The sequence below is a fragment of the Grampus griseus genome, assembly GCF_964374135.1.
Source record: "Grampus griseus genome assembly, chromosome: 19".
In the NCBI taxonomy this organism is placed as follows: Eukaryota; Metazoa; Chordata; class Mammalia; order Artiodactyla; family Delphinidae; genus Grampus; species Grampus griseus.
Genome location: NC_139013.1, coordinates 54373137 through 54394287, shown reverse-complemented (window position 1 = coordinate 54394287; position 21151 = coordinate 54373137). Strand labels below are relative to the sequence as shown.

Genomic DNA, 21151 nt, shown 5'->3' with positions numbered 1-21151 from the left:
GAGGTGGAGGAGTGTACAGTCATTTTGAGTTGGGTTGAGGCTGACTCAGACCTTTGCGGGACTTTCTGCAGAGTCCACACCCTGAGGGGAAGCATCGGCTCCCCTTTGAAGCCTCTGACCCCCCAGCATCCGGTGGTGGAGGAGGCCCACCAGGCCTGCTGGGACCACATCCACGTGGCCGGCCCCCTCCTGCCTGCCCTCTGGAGGGCAGGGGCTGGTTCCTATAGTGGGGATGGGTGAGGTTGCTTTTCTCTGTACTTTTGTTTGAAAGAATCATTTTTTGGCAAATCTTTTGGTTTTAAACGTCTCAGATTCTCAGGTATATAGGGTTTGGGGCTGCTTTTTTTTGCACTTTGAGACATAGCTATTTTTTTAAGGTAATTTTGTTCATTTACATTTATTGTTATGTTTCACTGGGTTCTGCTATCCTGGTTTGCTCCTGCTGGCTATGATTCGATTTCCCATATACCTGTGGGTTGCAGGTGAATTGTGATCTATGTGCACTTTCATTGTGGATTTCTGAGATCTTATCAAACTTCTTTTAATCTAAGTTGTCTAATGGCTAACAGACACAAGCGTGAGTGTTCTTGTTTCTCTAGATTGCCATATATAGCTACCACAGGGCAGAGGAACTTTGGACTTCCTTCTATAGGCGTCTCGAGCTGTGGGCTTCCTCCTTCTGGTCTGCTCTTCGCCCCTCCCCCTGCCACTGGGGCTCAGCTTGAGAAACACATTACTTCTGGGTTCCCCTTTCTGGCTCTGCCATTCTGCTGTGTTCAGTGGTGTGCTGATGACTTATACAGACGCTTAGCAGCACAGCATGGCAGGCTGGGAGTAGAAAGGGTTGAAAGGATGTTTGGTCATCTGGGCTAGTTACACAATCTCTCCAAGCCCGGCCTTAGGATCTTATCTTTAAAAAAAAAGCTAATATACTGAGGGAGGATTAAGTGAGAAAATGTGTGAGCCTGCACCTGGTACATAATAGGTACCTGATAAATATTAACCTCCCATTTCCTCCTTCCTGTTAGTATTCTTAGTGGTTTGGCATGGCGAACGTTTCGTCTTAATATTGTAAAACTTGATCTTGGGAGTGCTCCTGGTTTAGTCATTCTCCTTTTTTTCCTTTCTCTTGTTTTTTAAAAAATTGAGGTGAAAAAAAAATTGAGGTGAAATTCACATAACATAAAATTCACCACCATTTAAAAATACACAACTCAGTGGCGTTTAGTACCTCACAAATGTTGTGCAGACACCACCTCTATCTAACTCCAAAATATTTTCATCACTCCTAAAGGGGATGGTGACACTTTTAAGAAGTCCAGCTTTAGAGTCGGCTGTACCTACTAGCTGTGTGACTTTGGGCAGGTGTCATAATCTCCGGCCTTTGTTTTCTCATCTTCACAATGGAAATAATATTGATCGTTTTATAGGATTTTTAAAAAAACAGCTTTATTGAGGTATAACTTACATACCACAAAATTAACTCATCCTAAGTCTACAATTCAGTGATTTTTTTAAAGTGAATTTACAGAGTTGTGCAGCTATCACCGCAATCCACTTTCAGCACATTTCCATTATTTTCTGTTGCAATCTCTAGCTCCTAGAAACCATGAATCTACTTTCTGTCTCTCTGGATTTGCCTTTTCTGGACATTTCATATAAGTGGAATCATACAATATGTGGTCTTTCATGTCCGGTTTCTCTCACTGAGCATAATGGTTTTGAAGTTCATCCCTGTTGTAACCTGTGTCACTACCTCATTCCTTTTTATGACTGAATAATATTCCATTGTATGGATAGACCATGTTTTGTTTACCCATTCATGTCTCGATGGGCATTTGGGTTGCTTCTACTTTTTGGTTGTTATGAATAATGTTGCCATGAACATTTGTGTTTGCAAGTGTTTGTGTGGACATATGCTTTCATTTCTCTTGGGTACCTATCTAGGAATACCGTACTAAAGGTTTTAAGAATTAAGTTTGCTAATGTGTGGCAGTGTCCGGTACCCATAGGTGCTTTGTAAATAGTGGTAATTGTTTACATTATTTCCTTGTGGACTCTTTTTTTTTTTGCGGTACGCGGGCCTCTCACTGTTGTGGCCTCTCCCGTTGCGGAGCACAGGCTCCGGACGCGCAGGCTCAGCGGCCATGGCTCACGGGCCCAGCCGCTCCGCGGCATGTGGGATCTTCCCAGACCGGGGCACGAACCCGTGTCCCCTGCATCGGCAGGCGGACTCTCAACCACTGCGCCACCAGGGGAGCCCTCTCTGTATTTTTACCTGTCACCATCCTGAAATTTTCCTTGTTTATGGAAGTCTTATGTATTAAAATAACTCTAGATTCTTCATGCTTCAGGGTTACCTGCTAAGCCAGATCACCTGTGTCACTCATTCATGCCACGGGCATTTATAAGAGCCCCACGTGTGCCAGGCCTGTGGGGTTTTATGGTTGAAATGTGTGCCCTAAGAGGGCACAGTGACTGCCTCCATTTGCTCTCATTGTAGCCCCGTCACACGGCATGGTTTTTCTTGAATGTATGGAGACAGACTCCCTGCCTTCCAGTAGCTGAGTGTGGCCGAAGAGCCCAGTACATCCTTTAGTGCCTTCAGTGTCTGTGCTGATCACTCAGGCCTGGGACCAGAGGCCCTGCATCACTGTGACAGGGGAGCTTGAAGCTACCTTGTACCAGCCTGTGACATCCAGTCATGTATCTCTTCCCAGCCCCACATACTGGTCCCCTGTTGATAGCTTGTAATCAGATATCACGTGAATATATACACCCTGGAAACACGTAAAAGCTACAAATCACCCCGCCACCACCCCTCTTTTGAGAGAGCCTGGCATTAAACATTTACCAGCTGACCTGCCTACCTTTCCAATCTCCTCTTCTGTTGAGAAGATGGGTTTTCACAGATGAGGAAACTGAGGCACAGAGAGTTGAAAGAACTTGCCCAAGGCCACACAGCTGGAGAACGACAGAGCCGGAATCCGAACCCAGACCTGACCTTGGCCCATCCCCTTGGTCTTGGAGCTGCACAGTATCTCGACTTTACCCATTTCCTGATCTCTGGTCACGTTATTTTTGGGTTTGTTTTTTCTTCCCCTGCCAAACCATTCTGCCACCAGATTTTCATTTTGATCACTTCTTAGCGTTTTAGGTGCCAAGACTTCCTGGTGTGTTGCCTGAGCCATGCTCAGATCCCGTCCCCTCTTTTTTTTATATATTTTTATTTTTATTTATTTATTTTTTTCCCGTCCCCTCCTTTTTAACGGGAACTCTGTGTTCTATTTTGTTCCGGCAGAATTTCGCCAAAGAGTTTGTGATCAGCGACCGGAGGGAGCTGGAGGACGATTTCATCAGGAACGAGCTCAAGAAGGCGGGCGGAGCCAACTACGACGCCCAGACGGAGTAGCCCCCGCGCCCCGCCCCTTGCCAAAGTCATCTGCCTGCTCCCCGGGCGAGGGGCCCACGGCCTCAGCCACCAGCCCGCCAGGGAGAGGAGACGCCATGAGAGGCAGCGCCCAGCACCCCGTCCGAAACCCAGCTCCCCTCCCCGCTTCCCTTGTGCCCCTGCCGCGTCCTAGCCCACGAAGCTCATGGAACATCTTTCTTTTCTCTTTTTTTCTTTCTTTCCCCCCTTTCTTGTTCTAAAGAAAAATCATGTTGATGCCGAGGGCACACACATCATCAGATCGGAGGTGCCTCCCCTGGTGACCCTCTCCTGGTATTTCACTGACGGCACAAGTAGCCTGCCCGGCCTTACCCACCAACCTCGTGTTGCTTGTGGCGCCCGGGCCATGGCTGCTATCCTGGTTTTCCTCGGCGCCTGCGTGCTTCCCGCTGAGGAGGCAGCTGTGCCCTCGACGGCGGCCTCCACAAGCACACACATGTCCCGCTGGCCAGGCTCACACGCCCCGAGAGTCGCTCCAGAGTCCCCATCCCCCCATCCCAAGTTGCCTAAGCTCCAGGCTCCATCAGAGATGTGCAGGGCTGACTCAGACCGAAAGAGAAGAGAGAAATTTTGCCTTAAAAGTTGCCTGGCTTTGCCACCGGTCTGAAGTGGCCCCTTTCCCACCCTCTTGATCAAAATCTCACGATGGTGTGGAGTGGGGACAAAGGTCTAAGTCCAGATTCAACAGGAGGAGCCCTTCAGGGTTCACTTCCCAGGCTCCCCAAGTGGTGAGGGCATTAGGGAGAGAGGCCCGGGGTGCGGGATGGGAATTGAGGTCCAGTCGGTCCTCTGCCCGACGGCAAGGACAGCGGGGGACAGAGCATGTACAGCAGGAGCCCCGGCCTCTCGGGACCAGAAAGTAGGTGGTTTTAATCCTTGGTAGCACCACGCCGGCAAAAGGGTTTTCTTTTTTTCAGAGAAAGATGAGATTGGCTTGGTTCTTTGTGAGCACGTTTGGTAGCATTCTTTTTCTCTTTTCCTTGTTCATTTCGTTGGGGGAAGTCTGTGCTGTGTTGGGGTCGTGAAGAGCATCTGCACTCAAAACGGTTTACAGAAATAAATGGGTTTTTTGTTTTTCAAAAAACAAGGCTGTCTGATTGGTCTTATAAAGCTTCTCACTTTACTGGAAAAACAAAGGCGGTTGTCGTATTCAGATGGAATCGGCATTCACGGAGCTATTAGGGGCTGGCGTATTCTCATTCCGTAGCTTGTTTAAGCTTTAGCAATAACCGTCAGAAATAGGTGCTGTTTGGGACTTCCCTGGCAGTCCAGTGGTTAAGACTCCGAGCTCCCAATGCAGGGGGCAAGGTTCGATCGCTGGTCGGGGAACTAAGATCCCACAAGCCTCACAGTGTGGCAAAAAAAAGAAAGAAAGAAAGAAAGAAAGATAGAAATAGGTGCTGTTGGCATCCCCATTTTATGGAAACTGAGGCTCAGAGAGTCTCAGTGATTCACCTGAGGCCATCCAGCTGGAAGGTGGCAGAGCTGGGATTCGAACCTGGGTTTCCCAGTGGCCCTGGTGCTGTAGCTCGTGAGGGGAGTGGAGAGGCCCTGGATTGGAGATAGAGAGGAGATGGCAGGATTGTGATGTGTCTTGTGTGGTCAGAAGCCTCCTCTCTGTGTGTTCAGGAAAAGCTGGGAGAAAGCGTCCTCCTCAGCTGGGCTGTGACTTCCTTTATGAGGCTGTCCTAGAGCTTCAGCACGGAATTTCCAGCATGCTAGCCCCAGTGGGAGTGCAGAATGAGGCCAGAGGAGTTTCAGATGCACAACCGGCTTTGGAGGAGCTGACAGTGGGGAGGGGAGGGTGCGGGGAGAGGGCAGAAACCGAAATCAGAGCAGGAAGGAATCCTGCGAGATGTGGGCAAGATTGGAGGTCACCCAAGGCCCATCCCCAGCCATGCCCCTCTGCTCACGGCTGTGTGGCTTTGGGCAAGTTGGCTAACCTCCCTGGGCCTCAGTTCTCTCATCCGCGAAATCCTTAAGGAACAGCGAGGATTTTGAGGGTATCCAGCAGGGCTCAGTCCTCATCCCATCCGGCCTGCCGCTAGGTCTTGATAGCTCGGGGTGCCCCAGTTTTTCCCTAAACCTAGAGCAGAGAGAGTCAAAGTAGGTCTCCGGCTTCCTGGCCTACGGGCTTTTAGCTCTGGTCAGAGAACTTGGGATAATTACACATGTAGATAAACCCCTTTGGGAAGAAAAGCCAGGTTCTGTGAGAGTAAATCACAAAGGGACTGGGCCTGGTTGGGGGCCAGGGAGGGCTTCCCTGAGGAGGTGACACCTGAGGACCCAAGGAGAGGAGGGAAGCAGGCAAAAGCTCCGTGGGGATGTTTGCCCAGGGGAAGAGCAAAGAGGGTGGAGCTGGGTTTGTGTGTCAAGGAGCTTGGTTTTAATTGAAAGCTGAAGTTCAGGCCTTCAGCTGGGATTTCAGAGGGTGCCTGATGGGATCTCGAGGTCTTCAGGGGCAGAGAGACTTTGCCTTTAGCTCATTATCCCCTGTAAGTAGCATCCAGCAGGTGTCTGGTCACGTTGCCTGGAGCTGCCTCCGCCTGCTCCCGACACTGCCCAGGGCCTGGACGCCCTGGATTGACCTCCATCAGGGCCTGGCAGGGGTTGGGGTGGAGCTCTGGGTACTCAAGCCTCCTTGCTCACAGATGCTCTGAATTACCTGATGCACTGGGCATTCAGCAGCCGTTCCAGGTTATCCCAAACTGAAGGGTATAAAACAACCACCATGTTTTGCCCTTGATTTTGTGGGACCAGAATTTAGGAAGGGCTCAGCTGGGCGATTCTTACCAGCAGGGTCTCTCCTTTGGCTGCGGTCAGATTGACTGGGCCGGATGCCCAGGCTGAACGTGGCCGGCCGCTGATGCTGGGCTGTGAATCAGAGCACTCAGCTTGTCCTGCCACCGTGCTATCAGCCTGTGGCCTTTTTTTTTTTTTTAATGTATTTGATTGACGTATAGTAGATTTACAATGTTGTGTTAATTTCTACTGTACAGCAAAGTGATTCGGTCATACGTATACATACATTCTTTTTCATATTCTTTTCCATTATGGTTTATCACAGGATATTGAATATAGTTCCCTGTGCTCTACAATAGGACCTTGTTGTGTGTCCATTCTCTATATAATAGTTTGCATCTGCTAAACTCCCACTCCATCCCTACCCCCCCACTCCCTCCCCCTCCCCCTTGATAACCACCGGTCTGTTCTGTCTGTGTGCGACTGTTTCTGTTTCATAGATAAGTTCATTTGTGTCATATATTAGATTCCACATATAAGTGATATCATATGGTATTTGTCTTTCTTTGTCTGACTTACTTCACTTAGTATGATAATCTCTAGATCCATCCACGGTGCTGCAAATGGCATTATTTCATGCTTTTTATGGCTGAGGAGTATTCCATTGTACATATGGACCACATCTTTAAGGGCTGTGGGCTTACACGGTGGCCGGCCTCCCCCAGAATGAGCATCCCAGAAGACCAGGACGAGACTGCATGGCCTTTTCTGACCAACTCTCCAGAGTTACATGGCAGCATTTCCCCTGGACTCTCCTGGGGGAAGCAGTCTTGAGCCCCTCCACATTCAAGGGGAGGGGACACTGACCCCGCCTCTCAGTAGGAGGAGTGCCAAGACCTGTGACCTTTTTAAAGCACCACGCCTGGGGACTTTCCTGGTGGTCCAGTGGTTAAGATTCTGCGCTTCCACTGCAGGGGGCCTGGGATGGATCCCTAGTCAGGGAACTAAGATCCCGCATGCCCTGCGGCCAAAAATAATAACAATAAAAAAAATATATATATATAAAATCAAGTACCACACCTGTGACCAGGCACTGTTTGGGGCATGGGGTGCCCCAGGCTCAGGGGACTTGCCCAGGGGTCCGTGTGGGGCAGAGGAGATCTACATGGAAACCAGCCAATTACTGCAGGGGCGGGGCTGGGGTGGAGGGGGCTGATTGATCCCCCGGGGGAGGCCCCGCCTCCCCATGGACGCTTAGTCTCCGGGGGGCCATCTGAGGCTGGGAAGGGGGGCTCAGCCCCAGCTGCTGTCCTGGTGAGGGTGGGTTGTCCTCATCTCCCTGCTGCTTCCTGTTCCCCGCATCTTAGTGACTCACAGAAGAGAGGTGAAAACGAGAACCTTAAAAGGTCGGCTGTGAGGAGGTGACTCGTTAAGAGACCGGAGGCAGCTCTGCACTCAGGTTGAGTCAGGTCGGAGGTGGCCGGCCAGGTGGGCTGCACCTCAGTTTCCTTCTCCTAATGGCTTTTCTTGCCGGTCAGAAAAGCTCTTCCTGAAATTAGCAGAGAGTTTTGCTCCCCACCTGCAGCTCCGTCCCGGCCCTAGGCTAACCGCCCCCCACCCCCAGGAGCACCTCACTGCCCTGTGATCAAGTTTAAACTTCCCAATGGGATGGCGGCGGGCAGGGGCCCTGTTTGTCTCTCTGCTCAGGACTCTGTCCACTTCCTCCTTGGACCCCCGATCCGGCATCCTTCCTTCCTTCACTTTCCTGAAGGCTACGTTCCCTCCCTCTAGAGAGAGACTGGTTTCTGCTCTGACCTGCTTCTTCAAGAAGGTTCCCCACGCCCTGTGTGGTCGGTTGGATGGTGGTCCCACAAAGATACACCTGTGCCCCGGAACCTGTGCCTGGACCTTATTTGGAACTAGGGTTGTTGTAGATGTAATTAGTTAAGGATCTTCAGGTGAGACCATCCTGGATTTAGGGCGGGCCTTGAATCCAATGACAGGTGTCCCTTATAAGAGAAAGCCAAGGGAAGCTTGAGACAGACACAGGGGAGGAGGGTGTTTGAAGACAGAGGCAGAGACTGGAGCAAGGCGGCCACAAGCCAAGGGCGCCCGGAGCCCCCAGGAGCCGGAAGAGGCAGGAGGGACCCCCTGACCCCGCAGAGCTTCTAACATCTGGAGGGAGCCTGGGTCTACCCACACCTTGATTTCAGACTTTCGGCCTCCAGAACGGTGAGAGGATAAATTTCTACTGTTTTAAGCCCTCAGTTGTGGTCCTTCGTTACAGGAGAGTCAGGAAACTTCCCTCTTTTATTTACTAACTGTGAACCTCTCAAGGGCAGGGACCATGTCTCCAGGGCCTTACGCGTAGTAGGTGCTCAGTAAACAGTCCATGAGTGGGGCTCCCCTGGAGCAGGTGTGGCCTGAACTGGGAGCACGTGGGGCTCTGCACCCCTCTCCGAGCTCCACACAGAACCCAAACCTGCCTAGATCGGGGTCAGACTTGGTCGGTGCTCAACCAGGCCGAGGCTCCAAGGGCTTCCCGGCTTCCTTCCCCCGGGAGCTGGCTCTGCCCGAGGGCCGGTACGTACCTCACGTACCTGTCTACCTGTCCACTTGTCTCATGTACCTGTCCGGCTTCTCCACCTCTGGGGGCTCAAAGCCATTATCCTGATTCCTTCTCCCTTATCATTGTCTCTGGAAGATCCTTAAGATACCTTTAGGGAGGTTGCTGCAGAGGCTGGAGTGTGCCCCAGGGCTGGGGTGACTGGGGTACCTTGGTTTCCTCTGGGTGGGGCAGGAGGGGGCAGATTGGCCCCGAGGCCACGAGCCACGCCGTTGAGTCTGGGGCTCTGGGGAGGACTCGGCCTGTGGAGCCTTGCAGGTCCCCTCGGGATCCACCCTGTTCTGTCTGCCTGTGCCTGGGATCTGGAGCGGGGAGCCCATCACCATCCCTGGTTTGGGGGAGCTGCCCTGCAGCTGGGGAATAAGGGAGAAAAGAAGCCCCTTTGAACTGAGGGCCAACAGACTGCCATGGGTTATTTCTGGTAAAGCCAAGAGAAGTAGCGCAGACATCAACATGCCCTGGCCACATCCCCAGCAGGGCTGTGTCTGATGGCACTAGCAAGGAGGACATGCAGAGCCATGGATGGTGTGCACGGGCAAGACAAACTAGTTCTTCTGATACGTCCCAAAGCATAAAGGTGGGTGTAAAAAAGTTGTAAAGGGCAACTTGCAAAACGATGAGGGTAGAGGATGGTAACACCAGAGCTAAATTTTCAGACAAAATAACATGACCTATTGGTTGTGCGTATACACGCACGAGCAAAAATACATCACATGCCCTGAGGGGTGGGTCGTGGGGAGGGAGAGCAGGAGGCAAAGGGAGGGTCAGAGTGAGACTCCAGCTGTGTCTGCTTGGTTCATTTATTTGTAACAGAGCTGAAGGAAATCTATAAAATGGAAGCATCTGTGTCATGGGCAGGTGGGAATTTGTCAGATGATTTTCTGTTTTCCTGTCTGTTTGGGTTATGGAAGTTTCAAGAATTTTTAAAAACAGAAGAATTTGCATAGCGTACCCAGCAACGGCAGGGAGGAATGACAGAGGGCTCACCTAGACAGGTGACTTTGTTTGAACTAGAACGGATGGAGGAGGCCGGGGAAGCAAAGGGAACAGCGGTGAGTGTTCTCACAGAGGCCCCGCCCAGAACAGACAGCCTGGCTGCTGCCCAACAGCGTGAGTTTTTTTTTTTTTTAATTGAAGTATAGCTGGTTTACAATGTTGTGTTAATTTCTGCTGTACAGCAAAGTGACTCAGTTATACATATATATATTGATACATTCTTTTTCATCTTCTTTTCCATTATGGTTTCTCACAGGATATTGAATACAGTTCCCTGTGCTATACAGTGGGACCTTGTTGTTTATCCATTGTCTATATAATAGTTTGCATCTGCTAACGCCAAACTCCCAATCACCCCTCCCTGATCCTTCTCCCTCTTGGCGACCACAAGTCTGTTCTGAATGTCTGTGAGTCTGTTTCTGTTTCGTAGATAAGTTCATTGGTGTCATTTTAGATTCCACATATAAGTGATATCATATGATACTTGTCTTTCTGACTGACTTAGTATGATAATCTCTAGGTCCATCCATGTTGCCACAAATGGCATTATTTTCTTTTTTATGGCTGAGTAATATTCCACTGTATATATGTACCATCTTTATTTATTTACCTGTGGATAGACATTTAAGTTGTTTCCGTGTCTTGGCTATCGTGAACAGTGCTGCTATGAACATAGGGGTGCATGACTCTTTTTGAATTATAGTTTTGTCTGGGTATATGCCCAGGAGTGGGATTGCTGGATCATATAATAATTCGACTTTGGTTTTTGAGGAACCTCCCTACTGTTCTCCATAGTGGCTGCACCAAGTTAAATTCCCACCAACAGTGCGGGAGGGTTCCCTTCTCTCCACACCCTCTCCACCATTTATTTGTAGACTTTTTGATGATGGCCATTCTGACCGGTGTGAGGTGGTACCTCGTTGTAGTGCTCATTTGCATTTCTCTGATAATTAGTGATGTTGAGCATCTTTTCATGTGCCCCAACAGCACATGTTTTGAGTTAAAGATTCAAACTCCAACAGAAGTGCGGCTGGTTGCTGTTAAGAACAAATTGTTAGTCTGAAAGATCACGAGGAAGAAAGTCCCCAGATGCTCCCAGCGCCCTCCTCCAGGCTGCCTCCCTCAAGACCCGGGGCACAACTGCCCAGGCCCCCACGTCCTGTATCCCTGCACCCCGTCTCGTCAGCCTCGGCAGAAGCCTTCCACCGGGTGTTTGCTGCTTCTGGTTCTGCCTCCAGGGTCACACCTGGAGGGCAGGGGTATGGCTTATGCATCTGTCCAGTTCCTGGCACAGTGCCTGGCATACAGTAGGAACCCACTTAATACTCAGTACATGGATACCACCTAAATGAGCTGGCACTACAAAGAGGTGCCCGTGCTTCTCAAAGCATGTCCCCAGGCACCCACAGCAAAATCACCTGGCATATTCGCTAAGATGCAGATTCCTGGGCCCCAACCCAGACCCAGTGAGTCACTGTCTTTGGGGACCATCCCAGAATCTGCATTTTTAGCAAGTTTACCGAGTGATTCTTAGCTACCCTGAGAAGAAGGTCTTTTCAGGGGGTAGAGCCTAGTAACTCATTTTCCCCCTGGTTCTTGGTGTTCGTGGTCCAGGCACTGCATTAGCGTCACCTGGGAACGGGTGAAAGGCGGACTCTTCGAGCCCAGTCCCTGGCCTATTGAATCACAGACTCTGGGGGCGGGCTGGGGGGTTGTGCATTTAAAGACGCCCTCAGGCCGATGCTGGTGCACGTTTGAGTTTGGGAACCCCTGTTTCTGACCACAGCCCTGCTTTCCACCCTTTTGCTACGTTTTTCATTGTATAAGTATTACTTGCCATCCTAAAAGTATTTACAAAGCAGAGATAAAGAAGATAAAGATAGGGAATTCCCTGCTGGTCCAGTGGTTGGGACTCCGTGCCGCCAGTGCAGGAGGTGCAGGTTCGATCCCTGGTCGGGGAACTAAGATCCCACGTGATGCAAGGCACGGCCAAAAAAAAAAAGATAAAGATAAAAATGATCCGATACTCTACCTCTCAGATAGAAGTCTCGTCCCAATTGGGGGTATATCTTTCCAGATCTTCTAAAGCAGCATATACATTTTTATTTTCAAAAATGGAGATTGTACTCTGTTCATGTTTTTGTAACTTGCTGTTTCTACTCATCAATATGTGGTGAACACTCTTTCAGGTCGGTGAATACTACTATAGTCATCACTTTTTATGACTTATACTGGATAGTTGGACAGTCATTAAATTAGCCCTACCTCTATGACTGGATGTTTAGAGAGTTGCACTTGGCAAGCTGGATAAGCCAGATTTGGCTCCTTGATGTGATGGGATTGCACATATATAGCTGCACAGTTTGCCCCGAACTTACATGAGACTAGTGACTCCAGAGTTGTGCAGTGTACGACCTGCACAACGGTACTCAGAAGCCCCACCTCAAATCTTGAATTGGCTGCCACTGTTTAAAAATGGAAAGATTTCACATAAAAACCCAGCTCTCAACTTCTGACAAATCCAAAGATCTAGTAACACTGGGATTACATTCCAGCAGAGCGAGGAGAGCCTGGGACTGAGACAGCTGCTCTTACAGATGCGGGTGTGTGTGCACTCTCCAGGGCCCTGCAGTCTTCACCTCTCTGGTTAAACCCCTGGCCATCCTTTTACACGAACTCCTTTATGTCAGCAGTCTGATCCTACAAGCATTTGAATTTGCCACTCCTGGATGACACTTTCAAATATTTATTGAATGAATGAATGAATCACTTTTCAAAGCCACAATAGCCTAGAGACAGAAGATGCTTCTGTTATTTCATTTAAATAACCCAGATGGGGAGTTGCTATAGCAACTCGGGGACCGAATTGTAGATTGCTTCAGGGATGATCACAGCATCCTTCAAGAAACAGTATCCCTCCCTCCCCCAGACCCCGACCCGGTGGGAGTTACTTCCAGCATGGCTATAGATACAGTGGCTGTTTAATGGGGAGAAGTAGGTGTGCTTTTAGAACAGAATGTTAGCTCTGAAAGGAGCAGAGGTACCATTTAGTCCTGTAGATTCCAGCTCCTCCCCCACAAAGGATTCCTTTCATTATTTACCTCCCCCTGCATCCCATATTTTAGAACAGTTGTCTTCCAAACAAACTGCATTTAGGAAGCACAGACTTGTTTTCTTATTTAAAAAGAAAATCAAAGATGAATTGTGGTAGCCAATGTCATATTGTGGTTAAGAAAACGGGTTCTAATCCTGACTCTGCCATTCACTTGCTGTGTGACCTTGGGCAAGTAATAAAACCCCTCTGAGCCTCAGTTTCGTTAGCTTTTTTTGTGTGTGTGTGTGGTACGCGGCCCTCTCACTGTTGTGGCCTCTCCCGCTGCGGAGCACAGGTTCCGGACGCGCAGGCTCAGCGGCCATGGCTCACGGGCCCAGCCGCTCCGCGGCATGTGGGATCTTCCCGGACCGGGGCACGAACCTGTGTCCCCTGCATCGGCAGGCGGACTCTCAACCACTGCGCCACCAGGGAAGCCCCCTCATTACCTTTTTAATAATAACAACAGTCCCCATCTTATAAGGTTGTGGCAAAATATCTGATACGTGGTAAGGCATGGAACACTCAGCGCAGTGCTTGGCTAATAATGACAACCACTCGATACAGAATGGCCATTGAAATTTTGATATCAACAATAATCACGGGCGCCACCCAAGGCTCTCCGTGCCACCTTGTGAGTGTGTTGTTGGGCCTTGGAGTTGGACTCTGCCCTATCTCTCAGGCCCCCGTCAGGGTCCTCGAACTCGTGTCATGTATTGTGTCTCTTGGGTAATGACCCTGGGTACTCAGTGTTCATTCTAACTCCTTTGAAAAGTTAAAAACCAATTCCCCAAATTCTCTTGGAGCTCAGGTTCTGGGGATGAGTTTGGCTGTGCCAATCAAATGCGTTCACAGGAGGTCTGGAAGGTGGGAAGGGGATGAAGCTGTGTCTCTGTGGTCTGTTTTTTTCTTGGCCATCAAGGTCGTGGGGATGCTGGTGTCCAGTCTCCAGCTTTGGGGGTGTCTAGATGCAGGGCAGCAGTGGGGGCTCTCACCCCTGGACTGCAGCTCTGAAGATGTGTTCCTCACTCAGCAGTCCCCTTGTCAGCTTTCTGATTCTCATTCCTCCTGATTGTGGCAGCTCCCCCGGTGGGTCAGTTCTGCAGCATCTGGAGGTCATTACTGCCGCTGGGCCTGGGCCGGCTCCTCCAGCCAGCCCTCAGTTTTGTAAGCGCCTAGTGCGTTGTACTAAACTGTTTTCTGCCGAAAATACTTAGCATTGTTTCTGCTTTCTGCATGGAGCCTGACTCAGGCCACCACCCCCCACCCCGTACCCCATCCCTGCTGGCCTCCTGGTGTGTGTGCCTGCGCTGCCCTTCCATCAGCAGCTGGGTCTGACTCTAAGCCTGACTCAGGTCTCAGGGGTTGCTGCTTACCTCCAGTGTAGACAATCTACTTCAAACTGCAGCCTGCCTGCCCGGAGGCCCTTGGACCCCTCTCGAGTACATTGTACAGGGGTGTGGTGGTTCTATGTTCTCACTACTCTGATTGCTGGGAGCTCTCGCTTAGCAATGAGTAAGTTCGAGAGTCACTAAGGAATATTTCAAAACTAAAAATAATGAGTCTGGCTTGAAAATTACTCCCAGCATCATCACATCATAAAAGCCCGTGGGGGTGGGGTGAGAGCCAGACCAGTTTTCCTTCATGTGCCTTAAAATGTAATGATTCAACTAGTGACTAAGTCATAGCTTTTTCTTTCTTTCTTTTTTTAAAAAATAAATTTATTTTTCTTTCTTTATTTCTGGCTGTGTTGGTTACTTTTGGCTGTGTTGGTTCTTTGTTGCTGCACGCAGGCTTTCTCTAGTTGTGGAGAGCAGGGGTTACTCTTCAGTGCCGTGCGCGGGCTTCTCATTGCGGTGGCTTCTCTTGTTGCGGAGCAAGGGCTCTAGGTGCATGGGCTTCAGTTGTGGCTCGCGGGCTCTGGAGCACAGGCTCGGTAGTTGTGGCACACGGGCTTACTTGCTCTGCGGCATGTGGGATCTTCCTGGACCAGGGCTCGAACCTGTGTCCCCTGCATTTGCGGGTGGATTCTTAACCACTGCACCACCAGGGAAGTCCCGATGAGCTTTTTCTTATTAATGTTTTAATCTTTCTAAACGACAAAAGTAATAGATACTCAGTGTAACTAATTCTAAATAATACAGAAGTATATAAAATAAAAAGTCTGGAAGAATACAGACCAAAGTATAAATGACAAGTACCTCAATCATCTGTCTTCTTCCAGACTTTTCTTTGTACATGTACAAACACACACACGTACAGGCATGCATAGATAGAATTTTTTGATAAAATGAACTTATATATGTAAAATTGCACATATATGAGAAATTTTACATACATGTGGAGAGAGAGTATATATAGTTTTGCAGTGTGCTGCTTTCACTTAACAGTGCATCAGGGAAGATGTTCCCCACCAGTGCATGTAGATATCTTTCATTTTATTTAAATTCTCTTCAGTTTTTGAGGTCACAGAGGTACAACGGTTGACTGAGCTAGTCCCCTATTGATGGACACTGTGGCTGGCAGAATTCTCTGATGACCCCCAGTGACCCCCCTTAAATATCTGCCTGCCCCTTGAGTGTGGGAGGAACTTACAAATATGATGGGGTGTCATTCCTGTGACTAGGGTGTGTTCACGGCACTGCAGATTTTAAGAAAGGGAGGTTAAAAAAAAAGGGAGGTTATCCTCGGTGGGCCTGACCTAATCAGGTGAGCTCTTAAAAGGGATGTGTTCTTTCTGGTGGGGGGATTCTCCACTGTTGAGGGGTGGGGGTCACGTGGAAGGGCCTGAGAGAGGTCCCCAGGAGTGGAGAGCCGCTCCTGGCTGACAGTGAGCCAGAAAAGGGGCCCTCAGTTATAAAGCCACGGGGAAATGAATTCTGCCACCAACCCGAATATGCTTATAAGAGGACCGTGATGTGCCGGTGAGACCACAGCTTGCTGACATCTTTATTTCAGCCTTGATACCTTGAGCAGAGAACCCAGCCCAGTTGTGCCAGGACTTAAAACCTACAGAATCGGGAAATCCTAGGTGGGCAGGGGGTTAGAGGGGTCTCATTTTCAGTTGCCGAGTTGGGGGTAATTTGTTAACACAACAGAAAACGAATGTGGCGTTTAGGCTGTTTCCAGCTTTTATGTGTGTGTGTTTGTTTTTAATTAACACCTCTGTCTCGAACCTCTTGCACATGCATATTTATGTCACAGAGTTTCTAAAAGATTTTTGGGTGAAGCATTTAGATTATGCCATGAACCAGCAAACTGCCCTCCTGAAGCCCTGTGTCGATGGACACCCTGCCCCGTGTCCCCACACCCTCACCATCGCTGGCTATTAGCCATCTTTTTTGTTATGGTAAAATGCCCACAACGTCTACCATTTTAACCATTTTATTTTTTTAAGCATTTTGTGAGAATTTATTTAGTTTTAATTTATTTATTTGGTTGCACCAGGTCTCAGTTGCGGCTTGCGGGCTCTTTAGTTGTGGCCCGCAGCTCCTTAGTTGCGGCACGTGGGCTCCTTAGTTGCGGCAGCCAGGCTCCTTAGTTGCAGCATGCATGTGGGATCTAGTTGCCTGACCAGGGATCGAACCCGGGCCCCTTGCATTGGGAGTGTGGAGTCTCATCCACTGCGCCACCAGGGAAGTCCCATTTTAACCATTTTATTTTAAAATTTATTTATCTATTTTTAATTTTTGACTGCGTTGGGTCTTCGTTGCTGTGCGCGGGCTTCTCATTGCGGTGGCTTCTCTTGCTGAGGAGCACGGGCTCTAGGCGCGCGGACTTCAGTAGTTGTGGCACGTGGGCTCTAGAGCGCAGGCTCAGTAGTTGTGGCGCACAGGCCTAGTTGCCCCGTGGCATGTGGGATCTTCCCAGACTAGGGCTCGAACCCATGTCCCCTGCATTGGCAGGCAAATTCTTAGCCACTGAGCCACCAGGGAAGCCCCCATTTTAACCATTTTAAAATGAATGATCCATTGGCATTATATTCACAACACTGCAACCGTCACCACTACGTAGTTTCAGAACTTTCCATCACCCTGTAAGGGCACCTCATACCCCTTAAACAGTTGCTCCCTATCTCCATCCCCATGCCCTGGCAGCCACTAATCTTTTCTCTATTTTTTTTTTAAAGATTTTTTTGATGTGGAGCATTTTTAAAGTCTTTATTGAATTTGGTACAATATTGCTTCTGTTTTTTTATGTTTTAGTTTTTTGGCTGTGAGTCATATGGTATCTTAGCTCCCCTACGAGGGATCCAACCCAGGCCCCCTGCATTGGAAGGCGACATCTTAAGCACTGGACCATCAGGGAAGTTCCTTCTTTCTGTCTTATTATTAACCTTTCTACTTTTTTGCCAACTTGATATGCAAATAGGGGTGTTTTTTTTTTTCAAACTGCTTTGACAGGAGGATAATGCACTGTCCTCCTTGAGCTCAGGCTTGTGTGTTTCAGTTGGGGCTCAACAAACACCAAATGGACACATCCTCGCCCTCCGGTTCCTCCCTGCGTTCCGCATCTCTGTCGACCTCCATCTCGGCATCGACCACCCCCCAGATGGAGACCCTCATGTCCCTCCTCCCTTACTTGTCCGAGGTCTGTTGATTCCAACTGGGAAAGCCTCCTGCCTCCCATCCTGCTCCCCGCCCCCTTCAGGCCCTCCTCTGGCCGGCAGGGGACAGGGGGCAGGGAAGGAGGCTGAGTGCCAGGGAGACAGCAGGGAGGGGTGGGGACTGCGGCCACGGGGCGAGGCCATGCCCTGGTAAAGAGAGCACCCTCACCCACTATGGTGGGTGCGTGTTCCCAGATCTTCTGATTTTCAAAAGAAGCCCCAGATCTGGATACTGAAATAAAAGGGATTGGCATGTTACTCAGAGAGCAAGTTCTCGGTGTTCCGGACAGCCCAGGGGGAAGCGGGGGCGGCGGGGGGAGGCCTGGAGCCACGTTTCCCCACAGGCAGCTCTCTTGCCAGAAGAAGGTGTGGGGACAGCAGGTCCCAGGTTGCCAGAGGCCTGAAAAGCCCCAGGCAGACGTCCCCGGCTAGTCTCCAGGCCCTGCTCCCTCCTGCTAGGCCCTTGAAAGATTCTGGAACGTTCTCTCCAGCTGCCCGTGTGACTGTGGCCGTTTCCATAGCGCTGCCTAGTGTCTGCAGAGCAGCAGACCTGTGTGTGTCGCTTTCCGGGGCCAGGGCCGAGCACCCCACCCCGTGTGACAGGGAGATGTCCGGCGGGGGTGTGCGGAGGGTTTCTGAGCAGAGGCGGGGGGGCGGCTCTGACCTGCCCAGGGTGGTGAATTGTGCTGAGAAAGTGTTAGGAGCTGCGGCTGTTACTGGGCTGAAAGAAAGAAAACCTCAGCCCCAGGCCAGGCTTTGGGAGCTGGTCGGGGCCACAGCAGCCGTCAGGGAGCGGGACGGGGTGCTGGGCGTGAGGGCGGGGAAGGCTGCCTTTGACAAGCTCCAGGGACCTTAGGACCTGCCTCCTGCTTGCAAGTTTCTCTGCAAGGCTCTTCTTGGGAGCTTCCTGCTGGTCTAGTGGTTAGAATTCGGCACCTTCATGGCCAGGCCCGGGTTCAATTCCTGGTCAGGGAACTGAGATCCCACAAGCTGTGCTGTGTGGCAAAAAAAAAAAAAAAAGGCTGCTCTTGACAATAGCCATTAGGCCCCAAGATCTGCTGTCACTTAAGATCTCAGGTTTCATTTCCACGTGGGAAGGCATTAGCTCTGGGCTTCCTGCAGAGCCCACCACTAAAACCTCTGTGCTCAGAGGAGAAATTGGCAGTGTAGGTGGGGGAGGGGAGCAAGAACCCCTCCCTTGAAGAAAGACCCTGTTAATTGAGGGCCTACTATGTGACAAGCCTACCTCATTCTCGTCTAGGTGGAATGCAGTTCTATTAAGCCATTTTACAGATGTGGAACCTGAGGCTCAGAGAGGTCAAGCTACTTGCCCAAGGTCACAAAGCTAGAAAGCGGTGGAGCTGGCATTTCAACCCAAGTCTGCTGGCTCAAAAGTGCACCCTGATATCTTTCTCTCCCTCCCTTGCTCCCCCTCTACCTCCTTCCTTCCCTCTCTCTTTTTCCTTTTGTCCCTCCCTCCCCCTCTCCTTCCCCATCACCTACAGAACCATCCATCCTATGGTCTTTTATACTCCAGGTTGGATATTCCACCGGCCTCTCAAGCCTAACAGACGGGGGTGGTCCAAGCTGCCACAATCCTTCGCGTGGACCATGGCCACAGTCTCCTGACTCCCCTTTTTGCCTGGTTTTCAAGATCTAAGTCAGATCACGTCCCTCCTCTGCTCAGATCCGGTATAGGTCCCCGTTCACACAGAGTGGTTACAACAGCACCAAGGCCAAATGTGACTGGGACCCCGATGTCTCACCAACCTCACTACCTGCCCCTGCATCACCACCTAGTGTCCAGGCACACGAGCCTTCTCACTGTGCTTCACGCTCACGTGGCACAGTCAGCCTCAGGGCCTTTGCACGACTCCCTCCCCTCCCCGTGCCTGAAGCTTGCTTACGCTGACATTCCTGTGCTGGATCCCTCTTTCACACAGCTCTCTGCCCATGGTCACCTATCAGAGAGGCCCACCTTGACCCCTGTTCTAAAACAGCACCCTGCATCCTCCTCTAGGCCCTGGGCCTTACTTACTTTCTTCAGAGTGCTAATCACCCCCTCAAGCAGAACAAATCTATCTCTGCATCTGTGTCTGCATCCATATGTCCATCTGCATCTATAGCTGTTTCCATATCTGTATTTCTACTTTTTCTGTATCTGTGTCTATATGCAGATCTATCTGGTACCCTAGCTATATGGATAAATAGCTTAGGGGGGTTAAAAAGCTGCGTACGGTTCTGTGACCTTGTTTCACATTGTTCCACCTTATTTCACCTTGTTTAGTGCCCTTGACTTGAGGTCAGACCGGTGATTCTCGACCACAAGTGACTTTGCCCCTAGGAGATGCTGGGCAATGTCTGGAGACATTTTTGGGAATCTTGACTGGAAGGGTGGCGGGTGCTACGTGGCATCCAGTGGGTCCAGGCTTGGACCATCTGCTCCTTCACTTCTCCCTTCCCAGCACCTAGGAGGGCACCTGGGCCACAGTGGACGCTCGGTAAACAGGGTTACTGTCTTCGCCCTAAAATGTCAGCAGTGTGACAAGGACTGGGGAGGGAATGTGGGAAACTTTCCTAAACCTTGTGTTGAGGAGGCTTTTGTGACATAAAAACCGGGGATGATTGAGATGGTCTGTGTATCGATTTCTCCGAAGGCCAGACTTGTTACTTCACTAGTTATTTGTACTGAAGTCAGAAGAATCTTTTTTTTTTTTTTTTTTTTTTTTTTTTGCGGTACGCGGGCCTCTCACTGTTGTGGCCTCTCCCATTGCAGAGCACAGGCTCCGGACGCGCAGGCCCAGCGACCATGGCTCACGGGCCCAGCCGTTCCGCAGCATGTGGGATCTTCCCGGACCGGGGCACGAACCCGTGTCCCCTGCATCGGCAGGCGGACTCTCAACCGCTGGGCCACCAGGGAAGCCCAGAAGAATCTTTAATAAACCTGAAAGGGACTTCCCTGGTGGTACAACGCAGGGGACACGAGTCTGAGCCCTGGTCTGGGAAGATCCCACGTGCCACAGAGCAGCTAAGCCCGTGCACCACAGCTACTGGGCCTGCGCTCTAGAGCCCGCGAGCCACAACGACTGAAGCCCACGCGCCACAACTACTGAAGCCCGCGCGCCTAGAGCCCATGCTCCGCAACAAAGAGTAGCCCCCGCTCGCCACAACTAGAGAAAGCCCGCGCGCAGCAACGAAGACCCAACGCAGCCAAAAAAAAAAAAAAGCCTGAAAGGAGAGGGTCGGGGACGCAGCGGTGAGGGCTCCAGGTCAGGAGAGAGACAACACACATCACCAAATACTCTGGGAACCCCTGGGGCTGTATCCTAAGGATGGGGCGAGACGGCTATTTAATTATTCATGATTCGCACTTTATTTCAGTTAAAAAAAAAAAAAAAAGAGAAAGTTAATGCCTGAGGCCTTGGTCATGGGGTCCTCAGGTTCCCCCTGACACGCTGCTTCTGAGCTCTGGTTTCAGTCTTGATTTCAGCGCTGGGATGACCCTGGGCCCCTTGGCCTTCGGGTGCCAGGTGTTGGCCCAGTGACCCCATCTGCTGTGCTGGGAATGGAATCCTGCCCGCCCAGGGTCACGGAGCCGGCACTTGAAAGGCTGTCTGTCTGACCCCCAAACCTGCGCTT

General features: G+C 50.4%; 1 protein-coding gene across 1 annotated transcript in view; it reads left to right on the top strand.

Moving 5' to 3' along the window:
• The window catches only part of COTL1 (coactosin like F-actin binding protein 1), a 43874-nt gene extending 39288 nt beyond the window's left edge, over positions 1 to 4586 (top strand). The window contains exon 4 of the mRNA XM_082677927.1: positions 3302 to 4586. Within this exon, the coding sequence (XP_082534053.1) occupies positions 3302 to 3412 (111 nt within the window). The 3' untranslated portion in view covers positions 3413 to 4586. The remainder of the gene's footprint in view (positions 1 to 3301) is intronic.
• The last annotated feature ends 16565 nt before the right edge of the window (positions 4587 to 21151 follow it).